At 44.7% G+C, this 20,906-nt stretch overlaps 1 protein-coding gene and 1 pseudogene across 1 annotated transcript in view; both read left to right on the plus strand.

Moving 5' to 3' along the window:
* Positions 1-20,906, plus strand: part of NOSTRIN (nitric oxide synthase trafficking) — a 52,732-nt gene that overhangs the window by 5,279 nt on the left and 26,547 nt on the right. The window contains exons 2-3 of the mRNA XM_034642219.1: positions 5,801-5,886; positions 19,063-19,146. Coding sequence (XP_034498110.1) covers positions 5,801-5,886; positions 19,063-19,146 — 170 coding nt within the window. The remainder of the gene's footprint in view (positions 1-5,800; positions 5,887-19,062; positions 19,147-20,906) is intronic.
* Positions 16,484-17,731, plus strand: LOC105236406 (annotated as a pseudogene).

Genomic DNA, 20,906 nt, shown 5'->3' on the forward strand with positions numbered 1-20,906 from the left:
TCTGCCGTTTCCAGAGTGCGGGTCCGCGGTCCGCCCGCTCCCCGGTGCAGGTGGCCCGCCAACCGCCAGCCCCCCGCGTGCGCTCCCGGAGCTCCCTTCTCGGTCTGCTGTCTCAAGCGTGCGGGTCCGCGGTCTGTCAGCTCCCCCGTGTAGGTGGCTACCGCTCCCGGCGCCCTGACACGGCGGCTCCCTCCCCCTTCTGTTTAGCTTCGGATATCTGTGCGCGGTGTCACGGCTCCCCACTTCGTACCTCGATACTCAGCGCTGGAGATGTTCATTTGTAGAGATCCAGATGTATCTTCCTGCGTCTCAGGCTGATTCCGTGGATATTTCCTGCTGGTCTGGTACCTATCCAGCTCAACTCAGGGGACCGGCTGAAAAAGGGGTCCCTACTCCTCCGCCATCTTAACCTCCTCTCACCTAATATTTCTAATCACGGTTCTGCCCTTAACTAATGAAGTTATTTTCAGCTCTTTGGCGCTTACCTATAAAATAAAAGGATTAGATAGACTTTAGTGGTTTTTAAGCTGTGCTGCATGAAATCCCTTCAGTGGCCTCTCTGGTGGATCAGAGTGAGCTGGGAAGGAGAGATGGGATAGCAAAGCGAGGGCCACAGCCAGGGTCAAGAGATTTCATCACCTTGAAGTAGACATGTTTCAAGGTTTTCTGATCAGATCACGTACACACGCAAAGGACAAGATGGTCCTGGGTTCTGCTTTGATATTTATGCAAGTCTGCTTTTCACAGATTTTGTCTTGAAGTCTGAGTAGGTGGTACATGATGAAAGGTACAGAATTCCTGTTTCTAAAGAAGGGGTTATGCTGCACTAATGGAAGTATTCTTAGCAACTCTTTTATTTATCAATGTCACCTTTATGTCAGGGGAGATCAGGGTTTGTCGGGGAGTGTCTGGTACACTGCATACGGGGTCAAAGATAAAGACTCTCTCCATCGCTGTAATAAGAACATCCTGCTGTCATGTGATCATGAAATTAACAACAACGTAATGTATTGAGGTGCTTCCAGACGGCGTGTGCCTGGGCATTGTGGAATTTGGTGAATGGGTTATAGGTGTACCTGAGACATGAATCTCGGCAGCCCTCAAATTGGCGGGATGTGGCTGGGGGTGGGCAGAGCTCACAGGCTAGTCTCCTCTGCCTCAAACAATTTTGTCCATTTACCACGCATTATGCCAGTACAAAATAATTTTCTTTTTTAAAATTATTTTATTCATTTTTTAAAGATTTATTTATTTATTTGAGAGAGAGCGTGAGGGGGGAGGGGCAGAGGGAGAGAGAGAGAGTCTTAAGCAGACTCCACGCTGAGCACGGAGCCCAGGGATCTCCAAAACCAAGAGTCGGATGCTTAACGGACTGAGCCACCCAGGTGCCCCCAAATATGATTTTCTAGGTGTGCCATGATGTGAAAATGTTAGGAAGTACCAGTCTGTTACATAACAGGAAACCCTCTTCCAAAATATAAAACCAGCAGGCCCAGGGTTGATTGAAGCATAAGCCGGGTTTTGCTGGAACAGCCTCTGCTTTCAAACAGCTGCGTTTGAGTGACTGGAGAAGGCCAGCGCCTCTCGTCTTTCACACAGGATCTCCAACACCCACCCCCCCAAACAACCGAATTTTGAATCAGTGGCTTAGAAACTTTCAGGGCTGTCTGGCCTCCTAGAACTAGTCCTCTGGAGCTAGTATTTTAAAAACATGTCTTGGAGAGTTTGGATGGCCTGATGAATTTGGGAAATGCAGCAGCCCTTGCAGCTCAGCACATGGAGAAATTCTCAACTGGTCCTGCTCATTTCCACCTTGGTTAGGGGCAAGATTTCCCCTCCAAGCCCCCATCCTCACACATGGGGTCTGAGGAACCCTGTTCTCTCCCAGGACTGCTGCATGCAGACTCCTCAGGGGACGGGGCCGGTGTGGGCCCATCCCCAAGACGGTTCAGCTCAGACTCCCTTCCCTGCGCTCCTGGCTCTGCTGGTGGTTCTTCTCACTTCCACTCTGCAGCCTCCAACATCCTCTAATCCATGTCTCTGCTTTGTCTTCTCCCAGCCCCAGGCCCAGCCTCAGAGTGTTTCTGAGCAGGAGAACTCGCTCTGCAAGCATGCATTCGAATCCTTCTCTCTTGCACACGGCCCCCTGGTGTTTTTGTTGGGTCTTTGTTTCTGCTTTGCGGTGGACTGGAGAGTGAAGCAGATAGGACATTACATAAAAAACTCACAATTTAATACTGTGAGATATTTCTAAATAAATCAAATAGAAAAGCTACAGGACTTATAAAGAAAATCGTAAAATTTTATTGAACATAAAATAAGATTTGAACACATGAAAAGACTTATTATATCCTTGGATGGGAAGTCTAAACACCATAAAAAAGTCGATTTCCACAAATTGATACATATATATGATATATATATATATATATATAAAATGCAATTCCAATTAGGATCCCAACAGGGATTTAAAAAAATGTAATTAGATAAATCTTCGTATGGAAGAATAAATGCCCAAGTATAGCCAAAGAAATTATGAAAAGGAAAAAACAGTTGTTTAAAGAGAAAGCAGAAGAAAAGTGTTAAATATCTCTGTAATTTAGGTAGTGAGTTCATAATGGGTATCATTATTATCTGTATCATTATTATTTTATGAAACATAAAAATGTTTCATATTTTAAAATAAAAAGTTAAAAGACTGTGTATGAGTTAGAACTATGTTCAGCCGCACATTTTAAAATCCAAAAATGAGAGTGGCTTTTATAAACACCTATTATTGTATTTCACACAGTAAGTCCAAAAATAGAGCACTGAGGGCATGTGTGGTGGCCCCCAGGGCCATCAGGGACCCAGGCTCTTTTTCTTTTTCTGCTCTACCACCTTAGCCCATGACGTCTATCCTCAAAATCACCTTATGGCATCGGCCATTGTTTCTTTTTTTTTTTTTTAATTTAAATTGGCTTTAAATAACATATAGTGTATTATTAGTTTCAGAGGTAGAATTCAGTGATTCATCAGTTGCGTACAACACCCAGTGCTCACTACTTCAAGTGCCTTCATTAATGCCCATCACCCAGTTACCCCATCCCCTCACCCACCTCCCCTCCAGCAACCCACAGTTTGTTTCCTATGGTTAGGAGTCTCTTATGGTTTGTCTCCCTCTCTGTTTTCACCTTATTTTTATTTTTCCTTCTCTTCTCCTACGTTCATCTCTTTTGTTTCTTACATTCCACATATGAGTGAAATCATATGGTATTTGTCTTTGACTGATGTATTTCGCTTAGCATGATACCCTCTAGTTCCATTCACACTGTTGCAAATGGCAAGACTTCACCCTTTCTGATGGCTCGGTAATATTCCATTGTATCTATATACACCACATCTTCTTTAGCCATTCATTTGTTGTCGGACATCTGGGCTCTTTCCATAGCTTGGCCATTGTGGACATTGCTGCTATGAACACTGGGGCAGCCATCATTTCTAAGTTCAGGTGACAGGAAAGAGGAGGAAGGAAACTTCACTGAAACCCCACACAAAACTGTCACCCATGCTTCCTTGAGAAGCATTTAGTCACATAGCTTCACCTAAGGAAGAGACACTGAGAAATAACTTCATTCCAGGGGCATGTGCCCTGCTAAACATTTACGTTTTCTTCTCATGATACCTCTGTGCGATTTGTGGGATGTTATTTGGTGGTGCGGGAAGAAAATAGAAGGGTTAGGGGGAACTTGGTGAGAATGTTTAGGCAACAGAGGAGCAAACAAAAAAGCTAAACTGCTTTAAAATGCTGGCTCGAACTTTCCCATTGTACCTCTAAAGGGAGGAAGGAGGTCTTATAATATCACTTCATTCATATGACAAGTTATTTTTATGGAAATGAAAATGGCTTGGTTGCCAAATAGTGATTTTGAGTCTCATGACTCGGAGGAGAATCACTTCCTATGAGTCTCCATGTAAACCTCACTCTAGGTATGTTTTACTGACTCTGCAAAGAGCTTTAAAATTTGTAAATTGTTTACTACAATTATTTTCAGAAAATCATATTTCAGATGCCAATCCTTATTTCAGCTTTTGGGACAATCTGGACTATCTGGCCATCGTGGGCCACACTCCCCTGGTCCAGAGCAGTTGGGACACTGTCTCTCCAGCTTGCTCTCGCTCTCCCCACCCTGCTGCTCACTCATTCCGGTGCTGACAGGTGCCTGCAGTCAGATGATTTTGCAAACCTTGCTTTAGGAGTTAACAATGCCTTTGTAAAGAGCTTTGCTCCCTGACCACTGTCCTTGAGCACAAGGCAGTTTCACTGAAGCTGTTTGCTACTCTTGTGGGTCTCCCAAACCCCGCCCCGGCTTTCTGTGCTGAGTTCAGGGGGCACTGAAACCACCACAGGAAGGTAAGAGTGTGGCATCTATAGGACTGTGTACCTCTATGCTAGGTAGCAGTTCTTTGCAGCCCTGAAGGTAGGGACCTGGTCAAGTCATTTCTTTAGGTCCTTTCCTCCTCCATGGCCCCGTGTCCTCTGTTGGCTACTCTGCTAGCACCATTCACCAGGTCCTCCCATGACAACTGAAAGGTCACCTTGGCCCTGGGGATTCACAGATGTGAACCTGCCCACTGCACAGCAGGTGCTCGCAGAATGTGAGCTCTGGACGCAGGGCCCCACCGAGCGCCCCTGGAGCGCGGGAGGAGGCGGGCTCATCAGTCAAGCGAAGAGCTACCGCACGGCACTTCTTTCCTAAGAACTTTCATCCTCTTCGGTCAAATCTCATTTTATTTATTTATTTTTTAAAGATTTTATTTGTTTATTTGAGGGGGGAGGGGCAGAAGGAGAAGCAGACTCCCCACTGAGCAGGGAGCCCGACTCAGATCTGGATCCCAGGACCCTGGGATCATGACCTGAGCTGAAGGCAGACGCTTAACCGACTGAGCCACCCAGGCGCCCCTAGAATCTCATTTTTAAAAATGCAGTGAGGTATCATACCTCCCAGATGGAAACCCTGAGGGAGGGCGTTTGGGACCGTTCCACCACCTAACAGAGCTACTCTGTGTCAGGAAAGCTGCAGAACTCATTCACATACTCTCTCCATCTGAGCACTTACAATCCGTTGTCATCAGCGTCTACTTTTACAAATACAATTTTCAGAGTGACATTGTGGCGTTCTAAATCAAATGACAAAAACCTTCCCTTCGAAATCTTGTGTCTGTAGGCTAAATTCATATAGAAATGAAGTTCCTAAAGGTTTATTCATACATTTTTTAGAAGTTTGGCACAACAAAAATGTTCAACTCATCATTACAATATTCTTATTACTAGAATTAAACGAGATATAGAGGGAACAGGGCACATTTTACTAACAAGTTTTTCACTTCCATCTCCATATCTCAGCCCCCCAAAACATTCATTTTTATGCGTTTGGGGTTTGACACCCAGGAATATTATTTTGAAGCTTTTGGGGGAGGCAGAAAATGATTACTCAGTATATATATTTCAGAATGTACTTTAACCATCCCGGGAACAAAAGGAGTGACAGGAAGTCAGACCTCAAAATTGCCCTACTGCTGAGTCGTTGCCTGGGGAGAAACAGACAGACCAGCTTTATTTTTGAAAAGTTCTCCAAGATATTGCATATCCAGGCAGAAGAAACTTAATCTTTATCTTAGTAACTCATTCAAAAGGTGTGCGTCCCCGTAGCTGCACGACCATTTACAATGACAGTCGTTATTACGGAACATTGTGAATTTATTAGAGTTCTATCTTTGGAAGTGCTCATAACCCGTCCGTGCATCTTTTCTTTTTCAGTATAATAAAGGTTACAAGAACCTAAAGGAGTTTTCTCAAAACGGAGAGGATTTCTGCAAGCAGGTCACATCCATTCTTCAGCAAAGGTACAAGACGCACGTTTGCAATAAACAGTTCCTCGTCTTTAGTTGCAGCTAGCGAGACGACTGGAGGAGTGATTACAAGCTGTCCTACTTTCCAGAACTCAGTGTTATATTTTCGTACTTGAGAGACTGATTTGAAGAGTGATTCTTCTCTATTGCACATTTATCACTTGGGTACTATAAAAATCAAGAAACAACAGGAAGTGATTCTGCTTGGGAAGGCTCAGTCAAGTCTCTTTTGATTTCTCAGGCTGAGTTTATTACCCCCTCCTGAGGCATCCCTTGTGCCTGTGTGTCCGCCTTTATTGTACTTCCCACACTGATAGCGATTATGAGTTGATTCTGTCTCCCCTACCAGGGCAGGGGCTCTGTCTTGCTCATCTTTGTGTCCTGAGCTTTGAGAGTCTGGGCTTTTGACTTCGTCAGTAAATGTCTGATGAATGAAAAGTGACCATTTTCAGGATCACCTTGTCTAAATGCTAGATGTGACCGTGTGTCAAGTTGGTGACTGTGCAAAAATGAGCACCCTTAACTCAGTCAAAAAAGTTACAGAGGTTCCTGCTTAAAATTAGAGACCCCAAGGACTGAATTGGGCCATAAAGAGTCTTTAAGCCATTTCCCTATATCTAGACAGCTCTATAATAAACAACTCTAAAGAGACTTCCAGAAGAGATTGCATATTCTTTTAAGGTAACACTTTCAAATTTAAAATAATTGCATTTGTGGCATACATGGTCTGATTGCATCGTGCATTAGTAGGGCAAAAGCAAAGGAGAACATTAGCTCTTTCAGGAACCATACATGAGGCCCAGGAAAGATACAAGAAAGCTCAAACAGTCATTTATTAAAAGAAAACAAAAAACAAAAACCCAAAACCGAAAAACAAAAATAGGTTTGTCAAATGAAGTCAAAAAGAAAAAAAATTAGAGTAAGTTACTCCTATAGCCAATTGCCTTGATTCTGTGAGAGGAACAGGTAGGGCCAATCTGAGAGGGAATCTCTTCTGTAAGAAAATTTTTTTAGTCTCAAAAGAAATTATTTAAAATATGACCAGTTAGCTATTATACAAATTCAACCCATTACCTATATTAGAAAGCATGTCCTTCCTGCAGGTCAGGAAGCATCTGTATATGTTAGCCACACAGGTGACCTGGACTAGGGTCATCTGGGCCTTGATTATTTTGGTGTACCCGTGTTCAAAGGTAGTGCCCAGGAGAGACCTATGAAGACAGAAGGCAGGTGGTAAATAATGTCTGGCAAACAGACTCAAGGATGAACAGAATGAATTTTGGGGAATCACTGCTCCAGAACTGCCTTACTGTGGTTCTCTTGTCCAGGTCACTCCAGCACCTCCACCCTGCCACAGACCTATCTCCTTTATCTACGACCCGAGCCTTCATTTCTCACCCGTTGTCTCTTGTGAAGTGGCTTCCTTGGGCTACCATCCTTCCTAGACTTCATGCACAAAGCCTTCCACCCACACGTTCTAGAGCGGCGGACAAGCTCCAGTGGAGGAAACCACTTGGGTAGCTAAGAATATTTCTCTCCATGGTTTTACCTTCTTATGGAGCAGAATTTAGATTGAAGGTCTAAAGAACACTACTGATTAGCAAAATTACATGCATTTTTCTGGGATCATGTCTAGCATGAATACAAAAGGGGAATCTAATATTTTACCTCGACCAACAAAATTATGCTAGATATTAGGTCATTTACGCAATGGATGCTTTCCTAGACATTTTGTAAAGCTAATTAATTAATTAATCCGTTAACTTTAAATTTTAGGTGGTTAATGTACAGTGCAATATTGGTTTCAGGAGTGGAATTCAGGGATTCGTTCACTTACATGTAACAGCCAGGGCTCATGACAATCCCCCTCACCGATGTCACCCATCCCCCACCCACCTCCCTCCATCAACCCTCAGTATGTTCTCTTAATCCTCGTTAAGAGTCTCTTATGGCTCGTTTCCCTCTCTCCTTTTTCTCTTTTCCTCCTCCCCATAGGTTCATCTTTTTTCTTTTGTAAAGCTGATCTTATACAGTTAAATAATTCCTCCTTAACCAAGATGCCATTTGAGTTGCTTTGTATTCATTCCTGATAAATGTGCTTTTGCCAATGTCTCCTCACACCTGAACTTCAGGCTCTCCTTCCTTGGCTCTGGGGTTAGATCACGTAGGTAACTTGAAGGATGCTCGTCCACACTAAGAGTAGATATTTTGGGAGAACTGTTTTCTAATGGACACAAACTCTCTATGATTTATGAATATGTAACACATTGTGTTTTTCCATCTATGTTTCTATGTGCTAGCTGGCAAATACAGAGGCCACTTCACTTGCTGAGATTGGGTTATTTCTTTCCCATGGGAAGTGATTTTGAAGTCACTACCTCTTCCTACAAGGTGTTTGAATTGAGTTAACATAACAACCATATCATCAGGAGGGATGGTCACAGTATAGCTGGTACTATACTTCCCTTACTCTTTCCATTCTGAGGAATCAGTACTTATTACCCCAGATATACAAAAGATAAAAAGTTGATTCCCGTCAGCCATCCAGACATGAGTACTGGGCATATTTTCCTCTTAGTTGGGTAGACTTACTACATAGAAGTCAATGATGCCTTTCCCTTGTATTAGAAAAGCCAGTACCTGGAAAGACAGTACTCTATAAAAACTATCCTGTTACTTAGAGTGTAGACAAGTAATGAGAAACCCCACCAGACAAGTGAATGGTACTCTTGGAATACAGATAGTAGGCATTTCCACTGAAGGTAATGACATAGAAAATTTTGAAGACAAATCCAGTGGCCAGCATAATAAAAGGTATCGTGAGGGAGCGTATGGGGCTTCTTCGAACTAAGCATATCAGTCCCATAAAATACGTTCAGCAAATACTTGTAGAGTGAATGAATAAATAAAGGAAAGATAGTTCTACATTACTAGAACAAGGTCTGTCCCGTCCTTGGATCCTAACAGTTCAGACACGTGGCTTGCGAATCCATGGGAATGTGGTTCTGCAGGGCAGTTGTGTTAGCACGTGGCTACAGGAGATAGCATCACAATCAAGCTTTAAGTCCAGATAGTGCTGCATTGCCAAGCTCAGCTGCCTACCAATTTGTTCTAATTGGTGCTGATGGAAAAGTGCAGTTGTTATTGAAACATCATTTTGCTGGGAAATTCTGCAATTCATGGTCATGCTAGCTTCCTCTATCCAATTAGTGGCTCCGCTTTCCCTTTGTAGTAGCAACTCCGATTTAGCCGGAAACACACAGCGGCTCCTAAGACGCCTGATGTCAAAGTCATCGGGTTCACTTTAACACAATCACAGATCGGATTTAAAGGACAAAGACACATGCCCAGAAACTTTATGAAGGTTTGGTCCCCTGCACCCTCATTGGTAGGCTTTAAATGGGCGTTCATGGGAAAATCAATTGTTCCTCTGTAAGGAAGCTTAAAATCAGATTTTCAAAGGGCAAGTACCGCTGCTCTGGACATTAAAAAATAAATAAATAAAAAGAAAGAAAAGAATAAAACAAAGAAGGAAGTGTGGTTGGTCATCGTTCCACCCATAATTCATTGTGGATGCTGTCAACATGGGAATGAATGATTGAAACAAAAACGTTGATAAATCCTAACCTTTTCTACTCTATCCCTGGCCTGGGTGATCTGAACTCCACAGCTTCAGCTCTTCTTTGCATTGAAGACTCGCACATGTGTATTACTAGGCAATATGTCTTTTTTTTTTTTTTTTTAAAGATTTTATTTATTTATTTGACAGAGATAGAGACAGCCAGCGAGAGAGGGAACACAAGCAGGGGGAGTGGGAGAGGAAGAAGCAGGCTCACAGCAGAGGAGCCTGATGTGGGGCTCGATCCCATAACGCCGGGATCACGCCCTGAGCCGAAGGCAGACGCTTAACCGCTGTGCCACCCAGGCGCCCCACTAGGCAATATGTCTTATCTGTACTCCAAGGCCATATATCCAACACTCTCTGGACATTTCCACCTGGATATCCCATAGGACCACAAAGTCAACCTCTCCTAAACAGAGTTTCTCAGCTTTTCCCCAAAGCTGGTACTGCTGGACTTTTTACCATGGTGACTGGGACCTCTGCCCACCCAATCAAGCCCAATACCTGGGAGCCATCCATGACCCCTTCTTCTATCTCACCTCATAACCAAGTCTTCATGTTTCTCTCTTTTAAACGCCTTTCATACCTACAGCTTTCTTCTCATTTCATGGCCTCTGCCATTGTTCTGGGGAAAAAATCTCTTAACCTGTTCTTCTGTCTGGAAGTACTGTCTTGAGGTTGTATAGTTTGTACACTGCACAAAGGCACCTGGCTGAGGGGCTGAATGAAGGCAGAAATCTAACCCACTCTCCACCCTCAAGCCTTGCACGCTGGCTCCAAGCTGTGTCTTTTCAGGGGATCCCCTTTTTCTAATCCAAGCGAGGTTATCTCGACTAGGGTGCTGGAGAGGGCCCTGTCCCTGTCTCTTCGATGCATCTTCCAGTCTGTGGCTGTGACCCTGTTTCAGACTTTCATGAGCTTTAGTGTAAAATTTAGCCCTCCCAGTATTTTATAAAAGGACCTTTGAGATCCTGACCCTGGCTTCTTATCCAACTTGTCTCTCTCCATCTACCCATGAGCCCCACCCCTCTGTGTCTGTTGAATCACTGGCAGTCACTGCCCGCCTTCATGCATCCTCGCCACCCCTCCCACCAATTCCCACCCACCATCATGGGTCTGTGAGTTTGTGCTTGCTGTATCCTCTGTGAGGCAGACACTTCTTCACCTTGGTTACCAGTCTCCACTCAATGCATCATCAAGATTTGGATATCCCGCTCATTGGAGCCTTCCTTGACTCCAGTTCCATCTCAAAATGGTACCTGTCAGAGTTGCAAAGAACTCGTGCTTACCTCTGCCCTAGATCCTACTATACGGCTATAGTCTGTTCACCTGCCTGTCTCCTGCACTGGAGGCTGAACTCCTTGAGAGTCTGTGTATCCCATGTGACCAGCAGAGAGCATGGCACAGAGCAGGCATTCAATAGATGTTCACTGAGCGAATGGATGTGTTAATGTAGGAATGACTTCAGGCACTCAGAACTTTCAAGTTAGGGTATTTCCGAGGAGCAGTAAATTAGTGTGTCAGAGAAATTGATTTCTATGGTATATAGAATACTATTTTGAACAAAAGTAGAAAAGAATGACAAAACCATGGAAGACACCATTTATCCTGCACAATCTTCAGATCGGGCACTGTGTTAGATGTGTCTTATCCTTGGTCTCTTTTACTTCTTTAATTCTCACAACCCATTGCAGTGTGAATGTACTCTCGTCCATTCCTAATATACAGACGGAGATGTGGGAAAGAGGATACGTTTTGATTTCTACCCAGCTCAACGCAGGCTTGGTGTGAGGGCATCTGCCAACTGAGCAGGCCGTTTGGGGCACCGCCAACTGTGGGCGTTCCAACACGTTCAAAGGCCCTGGTACAGCTCCCTTCAGAGTCTTCATGTCCTCTATAGGAAGGGACATCAGCAGCCATTAAGCCCAGTACCTTTGAAACCTGGTAACACAGAGGCCTACGGGAGTCCTCAGGGGCCACTTCAGGGAGTGAGGAGAAGTCAGATGGGCTCCCTTGTCACTCCCACTCCCAGGATATCAGAATATAGCATTTCTAGGACGTGGTGAGATTCTGTATAAAATTTTGTTTTCTAGCTAAAAAGTTTTGAATAGTGCCCTTCTTTTCCATTTTACGTGACTTCCCCCAAGACAACACCTCCACCTGACTCCACGGGCCTCGCTTGGCTCAGGAATGACCAGGCAGGGGGATCTGAGGGCCTAGAGCTACCGTAGTGTGCGCTCCCAGGGCCGGAAGTGGGTGGTAACTGAGTGGCACTCTCATTCTGGACACCCAAGCTGGGGTCCTCCAGGTCTCGTCCTCCCATTTCAGCTTCTCATACTGGTCTTAGCAGCCAGAATGAAGGCAATCAGGACTGCTGAAGTAGGCATTGTGGGCTAGCCAAAGAGTTTCCATGTAAAAATGTCCTTTAAATGTTCTTCAAGTAACTAACTTGTAAAGATAGCGTCTTTGTAAGGTGGGCTTGTGACTGTCCTTCAAAATGCAAGCTGCTAAGGTTTGGGCGGACAATGTCGGCACACCAGCCCCCAAGCTGGAAGCTGCTGCTGGTGGAAAGTAAGCAACGAGGGATGGGGGTGATTCACGAACAAATATTTCAGATTACTAAAATTCCTTCTTATTTCATAATGAAGGGATGGCTCTGTCACCCGCTGTTTCCAAGCTTGAGAAAGCTTTAGTTCAATTTTAATTAGTCCCTCATAGACACAGGGGCCAAGCACAGTCTTTTTTCCTTTTTTTTTTAAATCACTTTTTATCATCTTAATTTTAATAGAGCAGGATACACTAAAATTGATGACATGGTCACTTCTATTCTTACTGTTAAATTTGTGCTCTAGCTAAATATTGAATCTGATGTCACATATTTTTCCTCTCTCCTTTCTTTCAAAAGTGTCATTTGTTTTAAAATCTAAGACAAATGTTGGTCTTTGACTTATTGGTTGGTCTTCTATTACTAATGAAAATTTATTGACTTGCCTCTGCATGCTGAGAGGAAATTAGAATATAAATGGATTAAGAGTCAGTGCGTGCCATTTCCCTGGTTCAGGATCTTTAAGGCTCCGTGGAAAATTCTGAGTTTGAGTTAACCATCGAAGTATATATACATACATCATCAATTTTATACATGCCAAGACAATTGCTTGGAGAAGAAATCTTAACTTCTATTACATATAGTAGCTATAAGGCTAGAACATTGAGCCCAGTATTCTTACAAGCTTGTTTCTTACTATTTTAATGAGGGAATGAACATTCTCTCAGATTCACTCTGCCTCTCTTAACTCCCTTTGCATGCCGGAAACCATGATAAAAGCTGCTCCCTTCAAAGAACTGAGAAGAAGCCAATGGACTGGACGCAGGGGTGCATGTTGCCATCTTTGTCTTGTCAATACCCCACCGTTGGTTCATTTCTGTTTAGCAGGAATTCTGAAAGGAGACACACACACACACACACACACACACACACACACACACACACTGTTAGATCATAGGCACAGATGAGCCACATGGCAGGGTTTGTTTCAATTTACAAATGTTCCAACTTAGAAAAGTAAAAGCTCTCTCTCTGCTTGCCACTTGGAACATGGCTTCTTAGAGCCATTTTCTCTGGGGAGGAATTTACTCATCAACCTCTGTTAATATAAAGGCCACTGGCTGCCAGAGGCAGGGACCTTTGCCTTAGTAGGCAGACTCACCCGAGAGAGCTCAGTGCTCCACCCCCAGGTACCCACACCCATCCTCCTGGCTCTGTTGCATTTCATTTCCTTCCAGCCGGCAGGGTAAGCTGCTGAGGAGTCTGAAATGGTCATTAGGGTTGAAAATGCAAGAGCAGATGTTTGCAGCCTGCTTTGCTTGGTGAGTTTGAATGAGGGTCTGAAACGTTGTAGGGTCACCATCCTGCTGCAGGTGGAGAGATTGGGGACACCACGTAGCGCTGTTCAGAGAGGTCCCATCCACCTCCGCAGGGGACCGCTGATGTCACAGATCCCTCCCTCCTGCTCTCCAGACCCTCAGGGCCTCCCAGGAACATGCCTTAGGACTGCACTGCTGCTTGCGGAGGAGGCCCGGCAAGCGCACTGGTGTGCACCGGGGCTGCTGTGAATCCCCCGGAGCGGGTGATCCAGAGCACTGCCCGCAAAGGCCAAGTGGGAGGTGGTGTCAGGTTTTAAAAGCGCTTACCTTTGCCTTCCTCAGCAATTCTCCATCTCCGGCCTCTTCCCCACCGTTTCAGAGGCAGGAAACTGAAGTAACCAAGCAGGCACTTTCTGGAGCCAGACTGCCCCGTTTGTGTCCCAGCTCTGTCACTTCCTCCTGTGTGGCCGCAGACAAGTTAATGGACTAGACTCTGTGCGTTGGTGTTCGTCTCCGTGAAATGCGTAGAGTACGTGTGCCTCCCTGACGGGAGTTACCATGGATTAGATGAGGAAACACACCTAAAGCACTCAGAACGGTGCCTGGCCTGTTGTAACCGCCCAGGGCATGTTGGGTGTCACTCTTCTGTGTGCAGACAGAACACAGGTGAAGCGTCAGCTACATGTCACCAAGGATGGCAACGCATTTGTCAGGAGAGCACCGTTTGGAACTTTTAAGCTCTATCCCAACCTGTAAAACTAGCCATCGGCCCAGATTTGTAAGATACTGGTGTGTAAAGAGAAATGCTGCGTGGTAACTGAATCTGCAGGCTGGTTCCCTACGGCGCTCAAGCGAAAGCCGGCAGAAGTCCTGGGGCTCCGGAGCGAAGGTGTGTTCTCAACACACAACAGCAATAGCTTCAAAGCCGGAAGGACCCTCTTGCTTTCTAGACACCAAAGCCCAGCTTTTTTCCCCAGGTGACTCTGATTAAGTTAACAATTTAAAGGAAAGCAGCACTTCCTTCTGGCAATTGTCCTCTTTATTTCTGCGTGGCCTCTGGGACTCCTTGTACAGCCTGCAAGAACATTCTGAAAGTGAAACCGAATTCTGAGGAAAAGCCCGTGCCCAACAGCACTACCTGTCCTGTAGAAGCCATTCTGAATTGTTCTGGAGCTGATGGATGAGCAAACGGCGAATTCTTTCCCCCACACCTGCCGTCTCTGTGTATTTGGGGTGTTCTGGATGTTTAGAGATCCTTTGGGGTACATAATAATAAGATTAGAAAACTTGCTATTTATGAAGCACGTGTTTGGTGCCTAGCACGGAGCTGAGCGGTACACACCGTCAGACTTCATGCTGTCTGTGCTGCTTCCTCAGCTGGCATGGAATGCTGGGAAAGCCCTCTGCTTAGCGATGGGCTAGGACAGGGTTTGTGTCTAGCTATTGTAAGGGCTAGAAAGCGGTGTACTCTCATGTGAGGGCTGAGCAATGCGTCAGGGCAGGAATGTGTCTAAATAGTGTAAGGTTTTCAAGGGTGGGAAGCAAGAACAAATATAGCAGAGACCAGTGAAAAATTCTAACCAAGATCTGAAGGGAAGTCCACTCACTGATTTATTCATTCAAGACATACACACTGAGTGCCTATTATGTGCCTGGCACTCTTCTAGGTCTAGAGATATGGCAGTGAACACAACACACCCTGGCCCTCGTGGAGCTTATGTTCTAAGGGTGTTCATAGAAATACACTGAAGATAGGTGATGTAAGGTAGTGGTAAATTCTCGGACATAAAGACAGCTGTAGGGGGATAGTGACAGGGGAGCTTCTGAGGTAGTGTTGTTTGTGTAAAACCTGTTGGAGTTTACTTGAAGGAGATGCCATGTGGTTATGTAGGAGAAAAACTACCTAGCCACAGCAAGTGCAAAGGCCCTGAGGCAGGATGGCATTTGGCCACTAAGCAGGAGCAAGGGGATGACTGGTGGGGAGCGGGGATCAGAGAGGGAGCCGGGTGTCAGATTATGCAGGTCAGTCCAGCAATTGAACTCATCGTTCAGCCCCTCCTAGGCTTGGGTCATTTGCACGTTCAAATCATCATAACACCTTTTCTTGAGGTAGGTCTTATTACTCTTTTTTGCAGTGCCTAAAGCCACTCCAGAGGTAGAGGTCTGGGCTTCTAGAGCATCTAGGTTCATCAAGGTGATGGTCACTCCCAGCTTCTGCTGACCAGCATTCTCTCTCTCCATCAACTAGAACATATTCCTAGAGTGCAGAAATATATTTATAAATGCAGTGAGATACTTATTTATCAGTTTTATTATTTAAAAATATTTGCCATTGCCATTCCTTATTCTTGGGCAAGTTCTGGTTCCAAATGTTGTTTTCTGCACCTAGGCCTTAACATGCATTCTACAGTGGCCTTCTTTCCTTCAGAAAGTGGTAAAAATAACTTAGAGCACAGCTGTACTAGCAGGGAAAGCTGAATAGAAATTTAGCAATAGGTCAATAGCCCATGATCTCTGGAATCCATTTTATAAAACAGAGCTATCTTTCTCTGTTCGACCTGTAACACTGAGTCTAATTTCATTGTGCTGAAAAAATGCAGGTATTAAGTTAGTTACTAGGGAGTTCTGGGATTGTTTTTCCAATGACGTGAAGTCATAAATAATTCTAAAGATAAGTTATAATAAAAATAGAATTCAAAGGCTAAAATCTATGCAACAACAACAACAAAATCAACAAACCCATTCTGGTCCAAATTAAGAAGGAAAACAATGCAAATCGAACTTAATTTCCAACATTTGTATTATCTTCAGTAAAAGTGAGGAGATGAGTAAGACTGTGTCTTTATTTTATCTATAGATGGGCCTCTAAGTAGGACACGGTAAAATCGGTTTAAGATCACAGTGATTCAATCTATTCAAGAGAACCAAGGAGTTTGCTGTTGGAGGCATGCCCAGATTCCCTACTGAGTCTTGTCCTGCATACAAAGTAATAGAAATTCATTTTCTAAATCTGGTTTTGCCCACTTCTGCACTTTTCCATTAGGAAGCTGCTTCTTGCTTTTCGTGTAGGAGCTGCTGGGTTGAGAGGAGAGCATCTCCTCTCGCTCTCCTCTCCCTGCCATGATGTGTGCTTGTGCACTTGCATCCGTGTGTTCTGGAAAGGGGGAGTCATCTGGCAAAAATGTCACTTTGCCTACTGTGGTCAAGGCTCCCATTCCACCAGATACTCTGAACTTTGTTCACACCAACTTGCACCCTACACTGTTGGTGAATTAGCAGGTCATCAAACAAGGGCTGAGTCTTGGGGTACCGGCAGGGCTCTGGCTTGGATGCCCAGAGTTTGAGGCAGTGGGGCTCACCATTGTAGCCATGGTGTTTTTGGAAATACGTGTCACAGGGTCCTCATGTTTGCACCATCCAAAACCTGGCACTGTGGGCACCGCAGAGTGAACATCCCAGAAGCAATATGCCACCTGCCCTGCATGGGTGCCTCCGTCTTACCAGAGCTGCTCGTGTCTCAAAGTCACCGTATTCAGGAAGTTCCTAAACTCCCTTTGGTGGCTGAAAATAAAGTCGAAGGCTACAAAAAGACCAAGACTTTTGCTTCTTCAGAAGCTTAAGGCCTGGAATGATATCAAAAAAATCCACGTATCTCATCAAATGAGGGCTGGAAATGGCAAAATGAGAAACCATCATCATATCCAACATGGGGGACCCCACATCATATATAACGAGCACAACGGTGTCACCAAGGCCTTCAGAAACATCCCTGGAATTACTCTACTTAATGAAAGTGAACTGAACATTTTGGAACTTACTCCTGGTGGGCAAGTGGGATGCTTCCACACTGGGACTGAACGTGCTTTCCTCAAGTTAGATGATCTGTATGGCACTTGGTGTAAGGCCGCCTCCCTGAAGAGTAACTCTAACCTTCCCCTGCACAAGATGCTTGATACACACCTTAGCAGAACCTTGAAAAGCCCAGCAATCCAAAGAGCCCTCCAAGCACCACTCAAGAAGATTCATCATGGGGTCCTGAAGAAGAATCCACGGAAGAAGCTGAGAATCCTGTTGAAGCTGAACCTGAATGCAAAGACCATGTGCCCGAACACCACTGTCCACCAGGCCAGGCGTCACGGACTCCAGCTGGATAAGATGGCAGCAGCACTAGAAGCCCAGTCGATGAGAAAGGGGTTCCTGGCAAGCAACCTGAGGCAGCGAAGAAAGAAAAGAAGGCTGTTGGCTTTAAGGAGCAGAAGAAGCCTCTGATGGGGAAAAGGCTGTGGCGACCAAGAAAGCAGCCCTGAGAAGCCCACAGAAAAGAAACCCGCCATGAAGACAAGAAGCTCGCTGCCTAAATTACGTGTGATTTTCTATAAATGTTGAGTCATTTGGACAGCTAGTTTTTTTTTTTTTAAAGATTTTATTTATTTATTCGACAGAGATAGAGACAGCCAGCGAGAGAGGGAACACAAAGGGGGAGTGGGAGAGGAAGAAGCAGGCTCACAGTGGAGGAGCCTGACGTGGGGCTCGATCCCATAGCGTCGGGATCACGCCCTGAGCCGAAGGCAGACGCTTAACCGCTGTGCCACCCAGACGCCCCAGCTAGTTTTTTTTTTAAGATTTTATTTATTCACTTGAGAGAGAGAGGGAGCACGAGCAGGGGAGAGGGGCAAAGGGAGAAGGAGAAGCAGACTCCCCTCAGAGCAGGGAGCCTGTTGCGGGGCTCGATCCCAGGACCCTGGGATCATGGTCTGAGCCGAAGGCAGACACTTAACAGACTGAACCACCCAGGTGTCCCCTTGGACAGTTAAGTTTGAATAAAGACTTGATCAAGGGCATTGAAAAACAAAACAAAACAAAACAAAGAAAGCTACTTCTTGGCTAACTTCATCATAATTTGTCACTTTACTGCCAGCTGTTACAATCTAGAGCTAACCTGATGGCGCTAACATCCCAGAGTAACTAGGCAAGTCCTCCATTCCTTACTCCATGAATTGGTTTGCGGCGGCTGCCATCACAAGGTACCACACTGGTGGGTGTCTTAAATAACAGCAGTGTGTTGTGTCATAGTTCTGGAGGCTGGACGTCTGAGATCAGATGTCGGCCATGTCGGTTCCTTCTGAGTCTGTTCCATGCCATTGTCTCGCCTCTGGTGGTTTGCTGCCAGTCTTTGGGACTCCTTGGCTTGTAGGTGCATCTTCCCAGTCTCTTGTCTTCATTTCCACATGGCATTCTGTGTGTGTGAGTGTGTGTGTGTGTGTGTGTGTGTGTGTGTGTCTATGTCCAAATTTCCTCTCTTTGTAAGGACATAGCCATATTGGATCTGGGCCCAGCCTGATGACCTCATCTTAGCTTGATCATCTGCAGAGTGCACATTCACAGGCTCTAGGGGTTAGGCATTTAATATCTTTGTGGGGTGGGAAAAGCATACAATTCAACCCATAACACTGGTATACAAGCAGTTTAAATTAAAAACTCTCCCTTTGTAGGATCTTCTTGGAAATCCTTAAGGATTTCGCCTGAAGACAAGAAGGTCCTCAGAGTAACCAAATCATCTCTTCCTTCTGTAGACATTGCATTATCAGCCTGAGCCCTCCTTCACGTGTGTGTGTGTGTGTGTGTGTGTGTGTGTGTGTGTCTAGCCAGAACATCCTATCTACCAACTCTCCCTTTGCTAACAGGGCAAACCTGGAGATTAACTATTCCAAAGGACTTCAGAAACTGGCAGTCAAGTTAAGCAAAGCATTACAGACCACAAAAAAAAAGTAAGTATATGAAATAGGTAAGGCAAAGTAATTCTTAAAAGTCATAAAGTGTGATGTATGTTCTATTCCAGCTTCCTCTTCTACCTGTGGCAGGTGCGCAGTGTTAAGCCTGGCTTACAGTTCTTGGGCACTTACTTACTGTGTGCCAGGCACGGTGTTAAGTGCTTTTCCAGATACTCTCCTTTAATCCTCTCAATAACACTTGGCAAGTCTTATTATTGTCCCTATTACAGAACAGTATTGAGGCTCGGAGAGTTTTAAGAAACTTGCCCCAATGACACAGCTAGTAAGTGGAAGAACTGGGCTAATCCAGTGTCCTTATGACTCCTAAGCCCATATTCATAAGCCTCAGTGATGATATGTTACTTCGGAAGCAGTGCTGTCAAGTTGGAAGTCTCGGAGTCCCGCTTGGAATCCCGCTTTATCTCAACTCCATGACCTCCGACAAGTAACCTGGCCTCTCTGTGCCTCGATTTCCTCCATAAGTTAAATGGAGTGCCGATATGTGTTGCATGGTACATGTGTGTGCAGATCTGTGTGGGGGGTGTATATTATATGAGATCATGTGTGTGGAGATTAGCATGTTGGGTCCTAAAAAACTGGTGGTTCACATTTTCCTTAATACATCTCAGAGTCAAGTTGATTTGGTAGAGAAGAAAGATACCGGATATTCTAAAAGATATTCTAAAAATGGTCAATTAATGATAATTGGTTACAAAGGTTCTTGACCAAAGCTTGCAGATGTCACCCCGAACCGGCAGTGCCATTGCCAAGACCCCTTTTGATGGTGAAAGAGAGAGGGAAAGAAAGAAGAGTCCTTCTGGAGCTCACATTCTTACTCCTTAGGGATCATCTGTAACAGCAAATAATGGCTTTGAGATTGTTGGACTTGGAGCTTGATTTTTAGGGTAGCATTTTAGTAGACTGCGAGGCAGCCGGCATGGCGCAATGGTTGAGTATAGACTTTATCGGCACTGCCTAGATTTAAATTCTACCTCTACTGCTTATCAGGTGGGTGAATTAGGGCAATTTATTATATCTCTCAGTGTGTATTTAAAATGGAAATAGAACCTATCTCATATAATTGCTGTGAGGATTAAATGAGATAATACAAGAAGGGTGTTCACTACCTGGCACGGAGTTCATTATGACTTTGATTCTAATGACCTCCTAAAGAATGGGAGGTGTAGGGATGCAGGGGTGCGGGACTTACTGTGCTGTGATCCTAGCATCCAGCATGGGTGCTCCCAAAGTGTTGGCAAGTCTGGAATGTTTGGGTAACCAGGATTAATACAATAATATTTAATAATAACCATTGGACTTTTATCTACACCCAGAATCTGTGTTGTGTAGGTCACCTGAATTATTTCTATTTTAAAAGACCAATTACATGAAGGTCAGAGAAATCAAGTGATCTTTCCAAGGTCACACAGGAAACAGAGACACAGACCCCTCCTAGGCAGACGTTCTAGGCTTTCTGCTCTGCTGCTCAGCTCCTCTGAGGAGCAAATGTCAGATTCTCTTCCCCAAAGGGTGCAGGGTTCCTTTTTTAAACATCAACTCTATTGAAGTTTAATTTACATGCAACAACAAGCACCCTTCTTAAGTGTTTGGTTTGGTCGATTCTGATAGGTGTATACACAATGTAGCCACCACCAAAATCAAAACATAGACATTGTCATCACGTCAAAAGAGTCCTCATGCATGTCTGCAATCCTTTCCCCACCTACGGACCACTGATCTACTCCCTATGGACACAG

This window comes from Ailuropoda melanoleuca, chromosome 2 (genome assembly GCF_002007445.2).
Source record: "Ailuropoda melanoleuca isolate Jingjing chromosome 2, ASM200744v2, whole genome shotgun sequence".
Taxonomy (NCBI): domain Eukaryota; kingdom Metazoa; phylum Chordata; class Mammalia; order Carnivora; family Ursidae; genus Ailuropoda; species Ailuropoda melanoleuca.